General features: G+C 48.1%; 1 protein-coding gene across 2 annotated transcripts in view; it reads right to left on the bottom strand.

Moving 5' to 3' along the window:
- Nucleotides 1–20,272, bottom strand: part of PECAM1 (platelet and endothelial cell adhesion molecule 1) — a 104,145-nt gene extending 83,873 nt beyond the window's left edge. For both annotated transcript variants that reach the window (XM_073660310.1, XM_073660311.1), the window contains exons 1-9: nucleotides 20,058–20,272; nucleotides 19,950–19,976; nucleotides 16,131–16,424; nucleotides 14,641–14,928; nucleotides 12,556–12,828; nucleotides 12,163–12,447; nucleotides 11,643–11,936; nucleotides 9,857–10,144; nucleotides 5,879–5,986 (exon numbers count right to left, since the gene is read on the bottom strand). In XM_073660310.1, the coding sequence (XP_073516411.1) occupies nucleotides 5,879–5,986; nucleotides 9,857–10,144; nucleotides 11,643–11,936; nucleotides 12,163–12,447; nucleotides 12,556–12,828; nucleotides 14,641–14,928; nucleotides 16,131–16,424; nucleotides 19,950–19,976; nucleotides 20,058–20,091 (1,891 nt within the window). In that variant the 5' untranslated portion in view covers nucleotides 20,092–20,272. The remainder of the gene's footprint in view (nucleotides 1–5,878; nucleotides 5,987–9,856; nucleotides 10,145–11,642; nucleotides 11,937–12,162; nucleotides 12,448–12,555; nucleotides 12,829–14,640; nucleotides 14,929–16,130; nucleotides 16,425–19,949; nucleotides 19,977–20,057) is intronic.
- Nucleotides 20,273–20,588: the final 316 nt, after the last annotated feature.

Raw genomic sequence — 20,588 nt, 5'->3', positions numbered from 1 at the left:
TTATCATTAACCCACCTACTACCCTAGACCACCAGGGTAGTTATCATTAACCCATCTACTACCCTAGACCACCAGGGATGGTATCATTAACCCTTCTACTACCCTAGACCACCAGGGATGTTATCATTAACCCATCTACTACCCTAGACCACCAGGGATGTTATCATTAACCCACCTACTACCTTAGACCACCAGGGATGTTATCATTAACCCTTCTACTACCCTAGACCACCAGGGATGTTATCATTAACCCTTCTACTACCTTAGACCACCAGGGATGTTACCATTAACCGATCTACTACCCTAGACCACCAGCGATGTTATCATTAACCCTTCTACTACCCTAGACCACCAGGGATGTTATCATTAACCCTTCTACTACCCTAGACCACCAGGGATGTTATCATTAACCCTTCTACTACCCTAGACCACCCGGGATGTTACCATTAACCCATCTACTACCCTAGACCACCAGGGATGTTATCATTAACACTTCTATTACCTTAGACCACCAGGGATGTTATCATTAACCCTTCTACTACCCTAGACCCCCAGGGATGTTATCATTAACCCTTCTACTACCCTAGACCACCAGGGATGTTATCGTTAACCCTTCTACTACCCTAGACCACCAGGGATGTTATCATTAACCCACCTACTACCCTAGACCACCAGGGATGTTATCATTAACCCACCTACTACCCTAGACCACCAGGGATGTTATCATTAACCCACCTACTACCCTAGACCACCAGGGATGTTATCATTAACCCACCTACTACCCTAGACCACCAGGGATGTTACCATTAACCCATTTACTACCTTAGACCACCAGGGATGTTATCATTAACCCATCTACTACCTTAGACCACCAGGGATGGTATCATTAACCCTTCTACTACCTTAGACCACCAGGGATGTTATCAATAACACTTCTACTACCCTAGACCACCAGGGATGTTATCATTAACCCTTCTACTACCCTAGACCACCAGGGATGTTAGCATTAACCCATTTACTACCTTAGACCACCAGGGATGTTATCATTAACCCATCTACTACCTTAGACTACCAGGGATGTTATCACTAACCCTTCTACTACCTTAGACTACCAGGGATGTTATCATTAACCCTTCTACTACCCTAGACTACCAGGGATGTTATCATTAACCCTTCTACTACCCTAGACCCCCAGGGATGTTATCATTAACCCTTCTACTACCCTAGACCACCAGGGATGTTATCATTAACCCACCTACTACCCTAGACCACCAGGGATGTTATCATTAACCCATCTACTACCCTAGACCACCAGGGATGTTATCATTAACCCATCTACTACCCTAGACCACCAGGGATGTTATCATTAACCCACCTACTACCTTAGACCACCAGGGATGTTATCATTAACCCTTCTACTACCCTAGACCACCAGGGATGTTATCATTAACCCTTCTACTACCCTAGACCACCAGGGATGTTATCATTAACCCACCTACTACCTTAGACCACCAGGGATGTTATCATTAACCCACCTACTACCCTAGACCACCAGGGATGTTATCATTAACCCATCTACTACCCTAGACCACCAGGGATGTTATCATTAACCCACCTACTACCTTAGACCACCAGGGATGTTATCATTAACCCTTCTACTACCCTAGACCACCAGGGATGTTATCATTAACCCTTCTACTACCCTAGACCACCAGGGATGTTATCATTAACCCACCTACTACCTTAGACCACCAGGGATGTTATCATTAACCCACCTACTACCCTAGACCACCAGGGATGTTATCATTAACCCATCTACTACCCTAGACCACCAGGGATGTTATCATTAACCCATCTACTACCCTAGACCACCAGGGATGTTATCATTAACCCACCTACTACCTTAGACCACCAGGGATGTTATCATTAACCCACCTACTACCCTAGACCACCAGGGATGTTATCATTAACCCATCTACTACCCTAGACCACCAGGGATGTTATCATTAACCCATCTACTACCCTAGACCACCAGGGATGTTATCATTAACCCACCTACTACCCTAGACCACCAGGGATGTTATCATTAACCCACCTACTACCCTAGACCACCAGAGATGTTATCATTAACCCACCTACTACCCTAGACCACCAGGGATGTTATCATTAACCCATCTACTACCCTAGACCACCAGGGATGTTATCATTAACCCATCTACTACCCTAGACTACCAGGGATGTTATCATTAACCCTTCTACTACCCTAGACCCCCAGGGATGTTATCATTAACCCTTCTACTACCCTAGACCACCAGGGATGTTATCATTAACCCACCTACTACCCTAGACCACCAGGGACGTTATCATTAACCCATCTACTACCCTAGACCACCAGGGATGTTATCATTAACCCATCTACTACCCTAGACCACCAGGGATGTTATCATTAACCCACCTACTACCCTAGACCACCAGGGATGTTATCATTAATCCACCTACTACCCTAGACCACCAGGGATGTTATCATTAACCCTTCTACTACCCTAGAACGCCAGGGATGTTATCATTAACCCATCCACTACCCTAGACCTCCAGGGATGTTATTATTAACCCATCCACTACCCAGACCACCAGGGATGATATCATTAACCCACCTACTACCCTAGACCACCAGAGATGTTATCATTAACCCATCTACTACCCTAGACCACCAGGGATGATATCATTAACCCTTCTACTAACCTAGACCACCAGAGATGTTATCATTAACCCATCTACTACCCTAGACCACCAGGGATGTTATCATTAACCCATCTACTACCCTAGACCACCAGGGATGTTACCATTAACCCACCTACTACCCTAGACCACCAGGGATGTTATCATTAACTTTTATACTCCCCTAGACCACCAGGGACGTTACCATTAACCCATCTACTGCCCTAGACCATGAGGGATGTTATTTTTAACCCACCTACTACCCTAGACCACCATTGATGTTACCATTAACCCACCTACTACCCTAGACCACCAGGAATGATATCATTAACCCATCCACTACCCTAGACCACCAGGGATGTTATCTTTAACCCACCTACTACCCTAGACCACCAGGGATGTTATCTTTAACCCACCTACTACCCTACACCACTAGGGATGTTATCTTTAACCCACCTACTACCCTAGACCACCAGGGATGTTACCATTAACCCACCTACTACCCAAGACCACCAGGGATGTTATCATTAACCCACCTACTGGCCTAGACCACCAGGAATGTTACCATTAACCCACCTACTACCCAAGACCACCAGGGATGTTATCATTAACCCATTTACTACCACAGACCACCTGTGTTATTACTATTGCCATATATATCACAATGGGTCATCTGAGACTTTGTTACAACCCAGTTCACTGCACTGGACCACCAGTACAAAAATGATTGACCCCTGATCTAGGGAAGACCACCAGGGATTTTTTTATCATATACTTTACCAGTATTTTTTTTTTGTCCTGCCATAAGGGAAGGTATTAAACCCTTTGCTGTCTGATCCCAGGAGGGACGTTAGCCATAATGCTTTCACTGTCCTGACCCACCAGGGATGCTGCCATCAGCTCCTTCACGTCTTTACTGTCCTCACCCCTACACTTCACCCCACTAGCTTACCAGGGGTGATAAGACTAACGTCTCCGGTCTCCTAGACCACCAGGGATGCTGCCATCAGCTCCTTCACGTCTTTACTGTCCTCACCCCTACACTTCACCCCACTAGCTTACCGGGGGTGATAAGACTAACGTCTCCGGTCTCCTAGACCACCAGGGATGCTGCCATCAGCTCCTTCACGTCTTTACTGTCCTCACCCCTACACTTCACCCCACTAGCTTACCGGGGGTGATAAGACTAACGTCTCCAGTCTCCTAGACCACCAGGGATGCTGCCATCAGCTCCTTCACGTCTTTACTGTCCTCACCCCTACACTTCACCCCACTAGCTTACCAGGGGTAATAAGACTAACGTCTCCGGTCTCCTAGACCACCAGGGATGCTGCCATCAGCTCCTTCACGTCTTTACTGTCCTCACCCCTACACTTCACCCCACTAGCTTACCGGGGGTGATAAGACTAACGTCTCCGGTCTCCTAGACCACCAGGGATGCTGCCATCAGCTCCTTCACGTCTTTACTGTCCTCACCCCTACACTTCACCCCACTAGCTTACCGGGGGTGATAAGACTAACGTCTCCGGTCTCCTAGACCACCAGAGATGCTGCCATCAACTCCTTCACGTCTTTACTGTCCTCACCCCTACACTTCACCCCACTAGCTTACCGGGGGTGATAAGACTAACGTCTCCGGTCTCCTAGACCACCAGGGATGCTGCCATCAGCTCCTTCACGTCTTTACTGTCCTCACCCCTACACTTCACCCCACTAGCTTACCAGGGGTAATAAGACTAACGTCTCCGGTCTCCTAGACCACCAGGGATGCTGCCATCAGCTCCTTCACGTCTTTACTGTCCTCACCCCTACACTTCACCCCACTAGCTTACCGGGGGTGATAAGACTAACGTCTCCAGTCTCCTAGACCACCAGGGATGCTGCCATCAGCTCCTTCACGTCTTTACTGTCCTCACCCCTACACTTCACCCCACTAGCTTACCAGGGGTAATAAGACTAACGTCTCCGGTCTCCTAGACCACCAGGGATGCTGCCATCAGCTCCTTCACGTCTTTACTGTCCTCACCCCTACAATTCACCCCACTAGCTTACCAGGGGTAATAAGACTAACGTCTCCGGTCTCCTAGACCACCAGGGATGCTGCCATCAGCTCCTTCACGTCTTTACTGTCCTCACCCCTACACTTCACCCCACTAGCTTACCAGGGGTAATAAGACTAACATCTCCGGTCTCCTAGACCACCAGGGATGCTGCCATCAGCTCCTTCACGTCTTTACTGTCCTCACCCCTACACTTCACCCCACTAGCTTACCGGGGGTGATAAGACTAACGTCTCCGGTCTCCTAGACCACCAGGGATGCTGCCATCAACTCCTTCACGTCTTTACTGTCCTCACCCCTACACTTCACCCCACTAGCTTACCAGGGGTAATAAGACTAACATCTCCGGTCTCCTAGACCACCAGGGATGCTGCCATCAGCTCCTTCACGTCTTTACTGTCCTCACCCCTACACTTCACCCCACTAGCTTACCTGGGGTAATAAGACTAACGTCTCCGGTCTCCTAGACCACCAGAGATGCTGCCATCAGCTCCTTCACGTCCGTTGACCACCAGGGACCGTCTTTACTGTCCTCACCCCTACACTTCACCCCACTAGCTTACCAGGGGTAATAAGACTAACGTCTCCGGTCTCCTAGACCACCAGAGATGCTGCCATCAGCTCCTTCACGTCCGTTGACCACCAGGAACCGTCTTTACTGTCCTCACCCCTACACTTCACCCCACTAGCTTACCAGGGGTAATAAGACTAACGTCTCCGGTCTCCTAGACCACCAGGGATGCTGCCATCAGCTCCTTCACGTCTTTACTGTCCTCACCCCTACACTTCACCCCACTAGCTTACCAGGGGTAATAAGACTAACGTCTCCGGTCTCCTAGGCCACCAGGGATGCTATTATCACTTATACAATACTGCTATTGCCTAATAAGGAGGATGTCATTAACCCTTTTGCTGACGCTGACCAGCAGACAGGTGTCAATGATGCATTTGGTAATGATCACACCAGGGGCGCTGTGTCTGGAGAGCAGGATGCCCCCTGAGGGCTGCAATGTCTGATATCATGCAAAGTCCATGAAGCCCCCCAACATCCTAGCCGATGCATAAAGGATTAGGCAGACGGGGGCTGCTGTTGTCTTTACCCTTTTTCTTCTTGTCCATGTGCAGGTACGCACAGATGGCAGTGGCGGCCAGGACGATCAGTAGGACGAATGTGCCGATAACCCCCTTCTTCCAGGTGGCGAGGACCGCTAAAAGAGGCAAAATACAAGCGTAAGACCCCCAGTTTGTCAGAAGCTGATACAGCGCATCCCCAATATGTGGATGTGCCCAGTAACGGAGGAAAATCCTCAGGGGAGGGCACAAAGGAAGAGGATCCTCACTGGAGGGCACAGAGAATATGGATCCTCAGAGGCGGGCACAGAGAAGGATCCGCAGAGGCGGGCACAGAGAAGGATCCTCAGGGGAGGGCACAGAGGAAGATGATCCTCAGGGGAGGGCACAGAGGAAGATGATCCTCAGGGGAGGGCACAGAGGAAGATGATCCTCAGGGGAGGGCACAGAGAATATGAATCCTCAGAGGCGGGCACAGAGAAGGATCCTCAGGGGAGGCACAGAGGAGGATCCTCAGGGGAGGCACAGAGGAAGATGATCCTCAGGGGAGGGCACAGAGGAAGATGATCCTCAGGGGAGGGCACAGAGAATATGAATCCTCAGAGGCGGGCACAGAGAAGGATCCTCAGGGGAGGGCACAAAGGAAGAAGATCCTCACTGGAGGGCACAGAGAATATGGATCCTCAGAGGCAGGCACAGAGAAGGATCCTCAGGGGAGGCACAGAGGAGGATCCTCAGGGGAGGCACAGAGAAGGATCCTCAGGGGAGGGCACAGAGGAAGATGATCCTCAGGGGAGGGCACAGAGGAAGATGATCCTCAGGGGAGGGCACAGAGAATATGAATCCTCAGAGGCGGGCACAGAGAAGGATCCTCAGGGGAGGCACACAGGAGGATCCTCAGGGGAGGGCACAGAGGAGGATCCTCAGGGGAGGCACACAGGAGGATCCTCAGGGGAGGGCACAGAGGAGGATCCTCAGAGGCAGGCACAGAGAAGGATCCTCAGGGGAGGGCACAGAGGAGGATCCTCAGGGGAGGCACAGAGGAGGATCCTCAGGGGAGGCACAGAGGAGGATCCTCAGGGGAGGGAACAGAGAAGTATCCTCAGGGGAGGGCACAGAGGAGGCACAGAGAAAGAGGATCCTCAGGGGAGGGCACAGAGAATATGAATCCTCAGAGGCGGGCACAGACGAGGATCCTCAGGGGAGGCACAGACGAGGATCCTCAGGGAAGGGCACATAGGAGGATCCTCAAGGGAGGCACAGAGGAGGATCCTCAGGGGAGGGCACAGAGAAGTATCCTCAGGGGAGGGCACAGAGGAGGCACAGAGAAAGAGGATCCTCAGGGGTGGGCACAGAGAAAGAGGATCCTCAGGGGAGGCACAGAGGAGGATTCTCAGGGGAGGGCACAGAGAATATGGATCCTCAGGGAAGGGCACAGAGAATACGGATCCTCAGGGGAGGGCACAGAGGAGGATCCTCAGGGAAGGGAACAGAGAAGGATCCTCAGGGAAGGGAACAGAGAAGGATCCTCAGGGGAGGGCACAGAGGAGACACAGAGAAAGAGGATCCTCAGGGGTGGGCACAGAGAAAGAGGATCCTCAGGGTTGGGCACAAAGGAGGATCCTCAGGGGAGGGCACAGATAAGGATCCTCAGGGGAGGGCACAGAGAAGGATCCTCAGGGGAGGCACAGAGGAGGATCCTCAGGTTAGGGCACAGAGAAGGATCCACAGGGGAGGGCACAGAGAAGGATCCGCTGGGGGCAGGCACAGAGGAGGATCGTCTGGGGCAGGCACAGAGGAGGATCGTCTGGGGCAGGCACAGAGGAGGATGCGCTGGGGCAGGCACAGAGGAGGATGCTCTGGGGCAGGCACAGAGGAGGATGCTCTGGGGCAGGCACAGAGGAGGATGCTCTGGGGAGGGCACAGGGCAGGATCCTCAGAGGCAGGCACAGAGGAGGATCCTCAGGGGCAGGCACAGAGGAGGATCCTCAGCGGAGGGCACAGAGGAGGATCCTCAGGGGAGGGCACAGAGAAGGAGCGTGGGCACAAAGGAGGAGGATCCTCAAGCCTAGGAACAGAGGAGGATCCTCAGAGGCGGGCACAGAGAAGGAGGGGTGGGCTCTGAGGAGGAGGATCCTCATGGGCAAGCATAGAGGAGGTCTCAGGGATGCCAGCGATGACACCAGGGAGATCGCACAATATCCCATCGCTGCAGTCACTCTGTCAAGAATTCACAGGATTGAGTAGGGATTCGCGAGCACATGATCCCGATTACTCAAAACTTAGCTATCGGCAAGCGAGCAGAAAGCATATGGCGTCACACCTCCGAATTCCAACGCATGGAATATGTGTATACGCCCCCATACAGTTACTGCCAGCTTCACGATAGCCCAATTGTTATTATTCGCTGCCACCACCGACCGAGTTTGAACTATAATACAGGCCTGGTCGGACTCCTGCTTTCTGGTAGCATATATGGCTTCGGGGGAGGGAACGATTACAAAAGAAACAGGATTATTAAATTCTATATTTAATCTAAAAGGGAGGCAGAGTTTATGAAAAATACAAAAGGATCTTACAAAGAAGGCACTCCAGATTTGACCGTTACCGAACGTGATCCTTATCTTTTGCTATATAAAATATATACTCCTGGAAATGAATACCGATCCATCCTCAGTGGGATGTTTTATGTCGAAGGGGAGCAACTGCCCACACACCCCCTGAGATGACATCATGTGGGCTGGACTCCAGCCTTCACATTTTTATTAAAAGTATCTGGCTTTTGCGAAAACTTATCGTTGGTTGATCACAGAAGCCCTAAAGTGATACTATATTTTCTATTATGAATTTACCTTTCTCCAGAGGCCACACACGATATAGCTGCGGTCTGTTATTTGGTTACCTTATGTTACCGCTCCCCGGAGGGGCTTACAGCTACAGGAAAATAAGTATATTGTTCCTTAGCTGACCCTGTCACTAAAAATATGGGTCCAATTATTATCGGACGTATGGAACTTTAGTTATTCCATATTTCGTGTCAGCTCCGGCCCGGCTGCAGACTTCTGTTAAATTCCTTTTGACGTCCCGGGAATAAAACCTTGTCACCTAGCTGTAGATTTATTTATTTGTGCTAGCATTTGCTTACAAGTCACTTCTGCTGTGTGTGTTAATTTGCATAGATGCCACTGGCCGAAGTGTAAGCTCTTCTCTTTTAACAAATACTATAGGGGAGGGGGGAAGAAGAGGGGTCGGGGAGGGAGAAATTCTTACTATTTTAATGACAGGAGGATCCTCAGTGGCAGGAACAGAGGGAGGGCACAGAGGAGGATCCTCGGGGGGCGGGTAAAGCGAAAGAGGATCCTCAGGGGTGAGCACAGAGAATGAGGGGTGGATACAAAGGAGGAGGTTCCTCAGAGGAGGGCACAGAGGAGGATCCTCAGGGGTGGGCACAGAGAAGGAGGGGTGGATACAAAGGAAGAGGTTCCTCAGGGGTGGGCACAGAGGAGGATCCTCAGGGGTAGGCACAGAGAAGGAGGGGTGGATACACAGGCGGAGGTTCCTCAGGGGTGGGCACAGGTGAATATTCTCAGGGGTGGGCACAGAGAAGGAGGGGTGGATACAAAGGAGGAGGTTCCTCAGGGGTGGGCACAGAGGAGGATCCTCAGGGGTGGGCACAGAGAAGGAGTGGATACACAGGAGGAGGTTCCTCAGGGGTGGGCACAGAGGAGGATCCTCAGGGGTGGGCACAGAGAAGGAGGGGTGGGCACAGACAGAACCTTCCAATAGCATTACATAAAGCACAATCTCACCTGCTATGGAGGTGGATGTTGCCCTCTGACCTCCTGGGCCCCTGCCGGCTGCAGCAGTGGTATTTCCACCCCCGAGGGTCCCTCTCATCTGTCTAGATGTCCCACAGGGAGGCAGTAAAGTGCTTTCTGCAGCTCCAAATGTGAGTGGAGTACCACCTCTGGCCCCCCATGTACCCCTCGATTGTAGCAGGTCCTCACCTCTAGCCTCTTTGGTCTGGCTCCGGACCTCCTTCTGCGCCCGGTTGGAGGCTGCACAGTAGTAGGCGCCGTCCTCTTGTTTGCTGAAATTCGGCAGGTAGTGAACGCTGTACTGGTTCTGGGTCTCGGTCACGTTCTGCAGAAGAATCTCGCTGCCCTTCTTTCTGAAGAATAGGAAGTTGATTGGCAGCGTCCCGACCTCCACCCGACACACCAAGGTCAGATTGGAGCCCTCCTCCACATCCCCATCGGACGGGATGATTTTCAGATGAGTGCTGCTAATGGGGACTGCAGGAAACAAGAAAGGGGGATAATGGGGCGGCTACTCCAGAGATAGTCCAACTTTGCCACACCAAATGACAAAGTTCAGAATTGTGTATGCAGCTTTGGGTGTGACTAGTGTAACACCTGCACATGGAACTGTCAGAGCAGCTACCGGTATACTGGAACTTACAGACACTAAGAAGAGCTTTGCAGCTGCTGTTAAACAGGGACCTACAGACATTAACTGCTTTTCCCCTGAGCTGCAGTGGACTACAATTCCCAGGGACCCTTGTTTCAGTCAGATGACACAGCCTGGAAGGATAGAAGGAGAGAGAGTGGATTGGAGGAGGAGGGACTTGGGGGAGGGAGCTGGGCAGAAAGTGAAAGTTCAGAGGAGAAGGAGCGTGGCAGCTTGCTGTGAGGGACGGAGCGGTGTGGATCTGCATTCCTCTACGCTGCCGAGTGTGGCGGCCCCCTCTGAGATACCCGCGCTGCTGGAGAGAGCGCGGTCCTGTCACCCTCTGAAGCAAGTTACATCAAGGACTCGGAGAGTTCTTCCGGCACTCCCACCGTATAAAGGCCTGAATCCTGCCGACCCCAGCTGGTGTCCAGAGACCCATCCGACTGTTTGAGACACACAGTGAGTGCCCTTCTGAGACTTGTGGTTCTACCAGCTCTATTTACAGTGAGTACACTACAACCCAGACTATTGACATTAATATTCATCTAAGTGCACCAACGGTTCTAATTTGCGCGCCAACATCCGCGGCAACTGGGCCCCAACGTTTGGACTGAGTTAATACAAAAAGGGAAAACCTGCTACGTTATATTTGCAGGGTCGGAGTAGAAGTAGATTGTGATGTGTATATGACTTTTATAGAGCACCGTTACTTGTAATGTATGTTATTCCTTTACACCCACCTCAATTCTGCTGTATAGTAATAAACCTGTTAAACGGTTTTACTCCTGTTCCCTGTGAGTGTGTACTGAGCTGTGGCAGGGGCTTCCCGAATCAGTCCCTGGCAGAAGATAACCGTCCTTCTGCAGTCCCAGAGAGAGAGCTCCAATCAAGATTCGGGTGGAGGCACTGCGCCCTAGAGAGGTGAGACCCCTCATAACACCCAGTGTACAGTGGTAGCCCTAAAGGGGTGTTACACTAGAGTATATCATCTAATGGACCTCAAAATCAACTATTTGAGAAGTTCTACAACATGTCTAAATCTAGTTAGATAGAAGGCAAAGCAGCATGTCATCACTGTTAGTGTTTCTGCCTCCCATAGATAGCAGTGCAGCCTGTGTTCACTGTTAGTGTTTCTGCCTCCCATATATAGCAGTGCAGCATTTTGCTTAGTTTTATCTGGTGTTTCCTATTCTTATGTGTAAGAGAACAGGATCCACATTTCGAGAAGAGCATGGGTCGGACCCTCCTGCAGTGGGAGGTAGTTGCCCACCCCTGCAGGGCTCTAGTCACCCCCCAGTGCATGCACATAATCCTCCATACAGCAACGTTACTGGGACTTACTGATGACGGTGACGTTCACAATGTTGCTGTACTTCCCGGTACTTTGGGTGTTTCGATTGCTCGCTTGACAGCTGTACTGTCCCAAGTCATGAGAACTGGACGAATTGACGAGAAATCGAGCTTCCTTGACTCCGTCAACGATCTGTTCGCGCAACAGATCTTTTCCTCTGAGCAAGGAATATGTAATGGGTGGCGTCCCGGACTGGATCTTGCACGTCAGTTCTAGGGTATCTCCAAGGACCACCGACTTGTTACTCTTCATGATGTGCGTCAGGACGGGGTTCTTGACCGGAGCTGATATTAAGAGATGAGGCAAATGTTATCAATCTTCTGCTGCATTGGAAAACTACAAAGATATTTGCAATAGGTTTTCATGTATATTCATAGAGCCTGCATGTAACACAGCACAGCGCAGGCTGCATAATGCGGCTGTCGTAAATCTGTTAATGGCTCGGGTTTGTGGCCCCTCAATGTAAATGTTGATATCCTCCCTATTAGTTAGTGACCTCCTTATACTCACCGTAGATCTGCAGGTCCAGGGGTTCACTTTCTTTGGTGATGTTGGCTATGGTGACCTGACACACGTAGGATCCGCTATACTTCTCAATTGCTGACATGGGAAATTTGCCTCCCGGCCTGGTGGATTTCCTCTTTTGTCTGGTTTCTATGAATTTATAGGGCAGACGGTTGGAAACTTCAGTCGGTAATCCAGGGACGGAGCATCTCAGTTCGATGTTGTCTTGCTCGTTGATGAACTCGTTCTTGGAGCTTTTCTTCAGAGTTAGTCGAGGTCTTGGGAAAAGTTCTGAAAAGTAAATGAGAGGGATAAAAAAAGAGCGATCAGGTGGTGCGCAGGGCCTGAGGTGGGCTTGTTACGTGGAGACCCCGCATGGTGGGCGCAGGGAGCACTCACCGGCTATGTCTACCTTGGCGCTGCTGGACTTGGAGGTCCTTTTGCTCTCCACCTTGCAGGTGTAGTTGCCCATGTCTTCCACCATGGCGACCCGGTGGTAGGTCAGCGTGCTGGTGGTGGAGCTGTTGACAATGTGGCCGTCCTTCTGCAGCGTCAGCTTCACGTCATTTGACCGTCTCCGACCTTCCTGAAAAGTACATTTCACCGACATGTTTCCTCCTTCGGTGAAATTGAGAGAAGGCAAAACCTCGATTCTTGGTACAGAAAATGGAGCTGTAAAGAAAACAGTACTGTGAAATACAGAGGCAAAATAATACCGCCATACAGCGCCAATATCATATACCAAGTTACTGGCACCTGGCTCCGAGAAAATACATGTAAGGCCCATATACTGTGGCACTGTCATTCATAGCTAATATCAAATGTCAAGTGCCTAAATAATACCGCCATATGTAGATAATAAGATATGTCCAGTGCCTAAATAATACCGCCATATGGAGCTAATAAAATATGTCCAGTGTCTAAATAATACCGCCATATGGAGCTAATAAGATATGTCGAGTGTCTAAATAATACTGTCATATGGAGCTAATAAGATATGTCGAGTGCCTAAATAGTACCGCCATATGGAGCTAATAAAATATGTCCAGTGCCTAAATAATACCGCCATATGGAGCTAATAAGATATGTCCAGTGCCAAAATAATACCGTCATATGGAGCTAATAAGATATGTCCAGTGCCAAAATAATACCGTCATATGGAGCTAATAAGATATGTCCAGTGAATAAATAATACCGACATGGGACGAATGAGATATGTCCAGAGTCTGAATAATACCGTCATATGGAGCTAATAAGATATGTCCAGTGAATAAATATTACCAACATATGGAGCTAATGAGATATGTCCAGTGCCTAAATAATACCGCCATATGGAGCTAATAAGTTATGTCCAGTGCCTAAATAATACTGCCATATGGAGCTAATAAGATATGTCCAGTGCCTAAATAATACCGCCATATGGAGCTAATAAGTTATGTCCAGTGCCTAAATAATACCGCCATATAGAGCTAATAAGTTATGTCCAATGCCTAAATAATACCGCCATATGTAGATAATAAGATATGTCCAGTGCCTAAATAATACCGCCATATGGAGCTAATAAAATATGTCCAGTGTCTAAATAATACCGCCATATGGAGCTAATAAGATATGTCGAGTGTCTAAATAATACCGTCATATGGAGCTAATAAGATATGTCGAGTGCCTAAATAGTACCGCCATATGGAGCTAATAAAATATGTCCAGTGCCTAAATAATACCGCCATATGGAGCTAATAAGATATGTCCAGTGCCTAAATAATACCGTCATATGGAGCTAATAAGATATGTCCAGTGAATAAATAATACCGACATGGGACGAATGAGATATGTCCAGAGTCTGAATAATACCGTCATATGGAGCTAATAAGATATGTCCAGTGAATAAATATTACCAACATATGGAGCTAATGAGATATGTCCAGAGTCTGAATAATACCGTCATATGGAGCTAATGAGATATGTCCAGTGCCTAAATAATACCGCCATATGGAGCTAATAAGTTATGTCCAGTGCCTAAATAATACCGCCATATGGAGCTAATAAGTTATGTCCAGTGCCTAAATAATACCGCCATATGGAGCTAATAAGTTATGTCCAGTGCCTAAATAATACCGTCATATGGAGCTAATAAAATATGTCCAGTGCCTAAATAATACCGTCATATGGAGCTAATAAAATATGTCCAGTGCCTAAATAATACTGCCATATTGAGCTAATAAGATATGTTCACGGTCTAAATAATACCGTCATATGGAGCTAATGAGATATGTCCAGTGACTAAATAATACCGCCATATGGAGCTAATAAAATATGTTCAGTGCCTAAATAATACCGTCATATGGAGCTAATGAGATATGTCCAGTGTCTAAATAATACCGCCATATGGCACTAATGAGATATGTCCTGTGAATAAATAACAGTAATAATACCACCCAGACTTCATGGGTCCACCTCTTCATACACGAGAGGCATGGTACTCACCCACCACAGTGACCGTCTTCATGGCGCTGGCCGGGGAGGATTCCCCTATATTGACAAGTTGGACTTCGCACTTAAATTGTAAAATGTTCTCTCCTTCCTTGATCATAAACTTGACTTCCTCGTGATATTTCTCAGTGGATTTAGTCTTCACCTCTTCCGATTTTTGGTGGATCTTGTAGAATATGAACTTTTTGTAGGACAATTCCTCCGGAGCCTCACATCTGACTATGACTTCATCTCCTTCGCTGACCTCATCCTTGGAAACATTAATGAGAGGACTGGACAGCCCTGGAGAAGACACAGAAGATCACCCTGAAAGAAATCCCTAAAATATGGTGATCATAAGTGACCACAGATGGACCATAGCTACGACTGGTGACAGATGTGTCCGTCGTTACCTCAATGTCCCTGGTGGTTCCCAGTCTTACGCTCAGGTCCTCAGTGTGAGACCGGGCAGGGACCAGGTACAAGAAGATAAATACTTAGGAGGCACCATCTGATCTTCTCAGAAGGCAAGAAAACAGAAGACCTACAATGGCACCAGGGTCGTTACCTCAATGTCCCTGATGATTCCCAGTCTTACGCTCAGGTTCTCAGTGTGAGACCGGGCAGGGACCAGGTACAAGAAGATAAATACTTAGGAGGCACCATCTGATCTTCTCAGAAGGCAAGAAAACAGAAGACCTACAATGACACCAGAGTCGTTACCTCAATGTCCCTGATGGTTCCCAGTCTTACGCTCAGGTCCTCAGTGTGAGACCGGGCAGGGACCAGGTACAAGAAGATAAATACTTAGGAGGCACCATCTGATCTTCTCAGAAGGCAAGAAAACAGAAGACCTACAATGGCACCAGGGTCGTTACCTCAATGTCCCTGATGGTTCCCAGTCTTACGCTCAGGTCCTCAGTGTGAGACCGGGCAGGGACCAGGTATAAGAATGTAAATACTTAGGAGGCACCATCTGATCTTCTCAGAAGGCAAGAAAACAGAAGACCTACAATGACACCAGGGTCGTTACCTCAATGTCCCTGATGGTTCCCAATCTTACGCTCAGGTCCTCAGTGTGAGACCGGGCAGGGACCAGGTACAAGAAGATAAATACTTAGGAGCCACCATCTGATCTTCTCAGACGGCAAGAAAATAGAAGACCTACAATGACACCAGGGTCGTTACCTCAATGTCCCTGATGGTTCCCAGTCTTACGCTCAGGTCCTCAGTGTGAGACCGGGCAGGGATCAGGTACAAGAAGATAAATACTTAGGAGGCACCATCTGATCTTCTCAGAAGGCAAGAAAACAGAAGACCTACAATGACACCAGGGTCGTTACCTCAATGTCCCTGATGGTTCCCAGTCTTACGCTCAGGTCCTCAGTGTGAGATCGGGCAGGGACCAGGTACAAGAAGATAAATACTTAGGAGGCACCATCTGATCTTCTCAGAAGGCAAGAAAACAGAAGACCTACAATGACACCAGGGTCTGGTGCACTCACCGGTCACCCTAATCTCCACGTCGTCACTGGTCTTTATCCTTCCGGCCACAGACACCTCACATTTGAATTGCCCAGAATTGGACACCCTGACTTTCTGGATGACGAAGGACGCGTGGTCTTCGGTGGAGATGATTGTACTTATTGTGTCATCCTCCTTATAAAAGGTGAAGGTGCTGTTCAGGGTGAAGTCTGTGGTCTTGGCGAAGCCCACCTCACACTTCAGCTGCAGCGTGTTCCCGTTATTCAGCTTGGTGGACGGCAGAGCTTTCAGCTCGATACTGTTGATTGTGAAGTCTTAATAGAAAGAGATAAAGATTTGTAAGAAGATGGAAGAAAAATCCTCCATGAGGCATCACTGCTGATGGGAACTTGTGACGGGAGGAGATTCCAGGACACCCCAGACCCCAGGATCCTCGGGGGGTGTACCTGCCCATCTCCATGCATCTTATCGAGGTGTTATAGGGCCTACACAGAGATGTCATTACAATGCTCTCCTATCTGATATATAGGGTGAATAATACAATCCCTGACCTCACAGACTGTCCAGATCACATGATCCCTGCACTCACAGACTGATGAGATCACACGATCCCTGCACTCACTGATCCTGAGATCTAACATCACGTTTCACCAGACTGGACCCCAAAGCTCACATTCTGTACAGAGCTTTGACCAATGTAAGATTCGTCATTTACAACGTCACTCAGAGAACACTTTTCTTTCTTGAATTATGGACATTTGCCTAATTTCAGGACCCAGTTGAGGCTGAAAACATGGAAACTCTAAAGTTGTACTTAAGGGGTGTGGGAAAGGCCAATATCTCTCCACACCGGCGGCTTTATGGCCACACAAGAGTTTTGGCACACAGGCCACATTCACTTTGAGCTTAAAACTCTATTTTTGGATTTTTTTAGGCAACAATACGGCTGAAAGTTACAAGGTCCGCGGTTCAGGTTCCTCTTTCCATTTCCTGGAAGAAATGAGAACGCTATGCACAGTTACACTCAACTTTCTGAAGATATTATGGTAAATTGGGCTTTTTTTCGGGGAAGGTGGACACAGCTGCTGACTGTAAATATCTATATCAGTGGAGAGGAGGAACTCGCAGTCATATCTTCTATCGTCCCTGGGTGTTGGCTCGATGATGTTCTGTAGAACTTCAGTGGGATTTTCATATTTCCCATCAGCCAGAGATTAGTACCTGCTACCCGGATAGTGACATAGCGACTGGAACAATAGATGAGCTCATTCTCTGACTAATTCCCACCACATTGTTTTGCCCTTTCGTTATGACATTATCAAGCTGCATTTGCACAAAAACACACAGAAAAGAATGTATGCTCCATATCGATAAATGGAAGTCTATACCTGGGAGGTTAAAAGTCATCGGCCCCTTCCACATTGGAATAATTGCCTGGACGACTTAATTTATGATCGTAAACGTGCAGCGATCAAACCATCAGTGAAAGTGAGATCCACATCTCCTGGACCCAACATCTTAGCCAAGACCATCCTCATTACTCAATCCAACATCTTACCAAAGACCATCCACATGTCTTCTACCCAACAGCTTAGCTAAGACCATCCACAAGTCTCCAACCCAACATCTTAGTCAAGATCATAAACATCTCCTCAACCCAACATCATAGCCAAGACCATCCACATCTTCCCTACCGAAAATCTTAGCCAAGACCATCTACATCTCCCTGAACCAACTTAGCCAAGACCACCCACATCTCCCCGACCCAACATCTTAGCCAAGACCATCCACATCTCCCTGACCAAACATCTTAGCCAAAATCATCCACATCTCCCCGACCCCACATCTTAGCCAAGACCATCTGTGACGAAACAGCCAGATGTTGATTTACATCTTAGCCAAAACTATCCACATGTCCCTGATCCTACATCTTAGCTAACACTATCAACATCTCCCCGATCCAACATCTTAGCCAACACTATCCACATCTCCCCAACCCAACATCTTGACCAAGATCATCCATATTTCCCAAACCCAACATCTTAGCCAAATTTGAAATAAAGAAAACCTTTTTATGGACATTGGTGAGTGCTGCTAACTTTCTTCTTCACTCTACACACTATAATACTTTTTCCCCAACCCAACATTTTAGCCAAGACCATCCACATCTACCAACTCTAACATCTTAGTCAAAACCATCTACATCTCCCCCACCCAGCATTATCCACAGCTCCTCAATCTAAAATCTTAGTCAAGACCATCCACATCTCCTTTCTCCAACATCTTAGCCAAGACCATCCACATCTCCCCGACCCAACCTCTTACCCATGACCATCTACATCTCCACGACCCAACATCTTAGAGTGGCTTTTCTTGGCTAAGATGTTGGGTCGTGGAGATGTAGATGGTCATAGCTAAGAGGTTGGGTCGGGGAGATGTGGATGTTCATGGCTAAGAAGTTGGGTCGGGGAGATGCAGATGGTCATGGCTAAGATGTTCGGTTATGGAGATGTAGATGGTCATGGCTAAGAGGTTGGGTCGGGGAGATGTGGATGGTTTTGGCTAAGATGTTAGAGTTGGGAGATGTGGCTTGTCTTGGCTAACATCTTAGCCATAACCATCTACATCTCCCCGACCCAACATTTTAGCCAACACCATCCACATCTCCTCAATCCAACATCTTAGCCAAGACCATCCACATCTTCTTGCTCAAACACCTTAGTCAAGACCATCCACATCTCCCTGGACCCCTGACCCAACATTTTAGCCAAGACCATCCTCATCTCCCCAACCCAAAATCTTAGCCAACACATCCACATCTTATCAGTCCAACATCTTAACTTTTCATATTTCTCTTTCCACAAATTCCGTACAGACATTTCCTTTTCCTAAGATGTGAGGAACAGCAAGAACTTCTTATTCCATGATCCATCTTCTAGGTGGTGTTCACATCTCAATTTTAACCCTCTCAGAATATACAGCACATCCTCAAAAATTGCTTGGAAAACTCTGCCTACTCATTTTTATGGGAAGTCCACTTTGCTGTTCATATGAGGAGTTTTTTTAGGAGTTATTTTTTTTTAGAGGTTTTGAAAAATACCTGGTGCATGTCTTGGGGTGTGAGCACACAATGTCTTTTTTTTTTTTGGTCGCAGAGTCGCTGGGTCTTTCGAATGAAGCAGCTTCAGGAAACCGCCGTCTTTTCCTGAAGCGGCTTCGTTGACACTTTTGCTGTTGTTTTTTGCTGCAAATTTGCAACACCTGAAAAAGACGCTGTGTGAACTACGCCCAAGGTAAACTCTCCAATCTCCAAAAAAGCTCAAGAAACTGCTCATGTGAACAGGTAAATGCATTTCTCACATAAAATTAATTTAAGTTTTCCAAGAGTTTTTGAAGAGGGTTTTGAGAAGTTTTTTGGAGAGTGCCCATTTTTTAAAAAAAATAAATAAATAAATAAATAAAAATGCCGGAAAAATTAGTCAATAAATGCTTGAAAGTCTTTTCCTATTTATTGCTGCTTAAAGGTTCAGTCTTTTGAGAATTATTTTCCACTTCAGGTGCAAAAATAGAAAATGCATGACACATCTTTGACTTTCTATCAGGATCTATCTGATGGAAACGGCTCCAATCTGACGAATGTGGGGAAAAAAAAACACTTTTAGGAAAGAAAACTCTTCCAAAAAAGTTTCTGAAACTTTTCAAGAAATGGAAAAACTTCTCCAAAAAACTCCGGAATAAGGAGCTTTTCTTGGAGCGGTTTCTACCAGAAAACTCATCAGTGTGCATGTACCCTAAGAACGCCGCGCGCCCCGTCCCCAGATATCGAGGTGTGCACTCACCGCTCGCTTCTCCTCCCAGGGACCAAACTGCAACAAGACAAAAGGAGAAAATCAGCAACAGACAAGTGTCAGCCATAACGAAGGATCCCGACAAGCGGCCGCACTTACGTCCCAGCACGGTCACCACTACTCCGAAATACATCTCCACATTGGAAGAAGCATCCAACTCCTGGAATAAAAGCCCCAGAGCAGCAGAGTCAGCCGCACGCGCCGTCCCCAGCAGGTTCAGAGTCGTGAGCGCGGCGGTCACTGGAGAATGCAGAGCGGGCAGGGAATATCACAACGCAGGAAATTGGGGAAACTACACTTTTCCTGCCGTGACTCTTCCTGCCGCCGCCGTCCTTAAGATGTGTTCATAAACAATAGGGGATGTGACTACTGCCAACGACGGAGGCGAGGAGAGAGCGCCACCTACAGCCAGAGAGGTCATGAGGACGGCCGTCACTGAGACCGGACCCCCTTCTGTGTGTTCCTTCTGGCCGTCTCCCTGCACCTCACACCTAGTGTCCCAATCCAGTGACCGCGGGCCTTGCCGGGCGACGTCTTCTCTGTCCCCTAGGTCCTTTATGGCCACCTTCTTGGTGAGATAGATGTGGATTGTGGCTGCAGCACCTGAAATGCTGCAGCCTCTCGTTATCT

The sequence above is a fragment of the Phyllobates terribilis genome, unplaced genomic scaffold (assembly GCF_046119375.1).
Source record: "Phyllobates terribilis strain yellow unplaced genomic scaffold, ASM4611937v1 Scaffold_25__1_contigs__length_18738178, whole genome shotgun sequence".
NCBI classification, from domain to species: domain Eukaryota; kingdom Metazoa; phylum Chordata; class Amphibia; order Anura; family Dendrobatidae; genus Phyllobates; species Phyllobates terribilis.
Note: the sequence above shows the minus strand (reverse complement) of the source record. Positions and strands in the feature narration are given on the sequence as shown.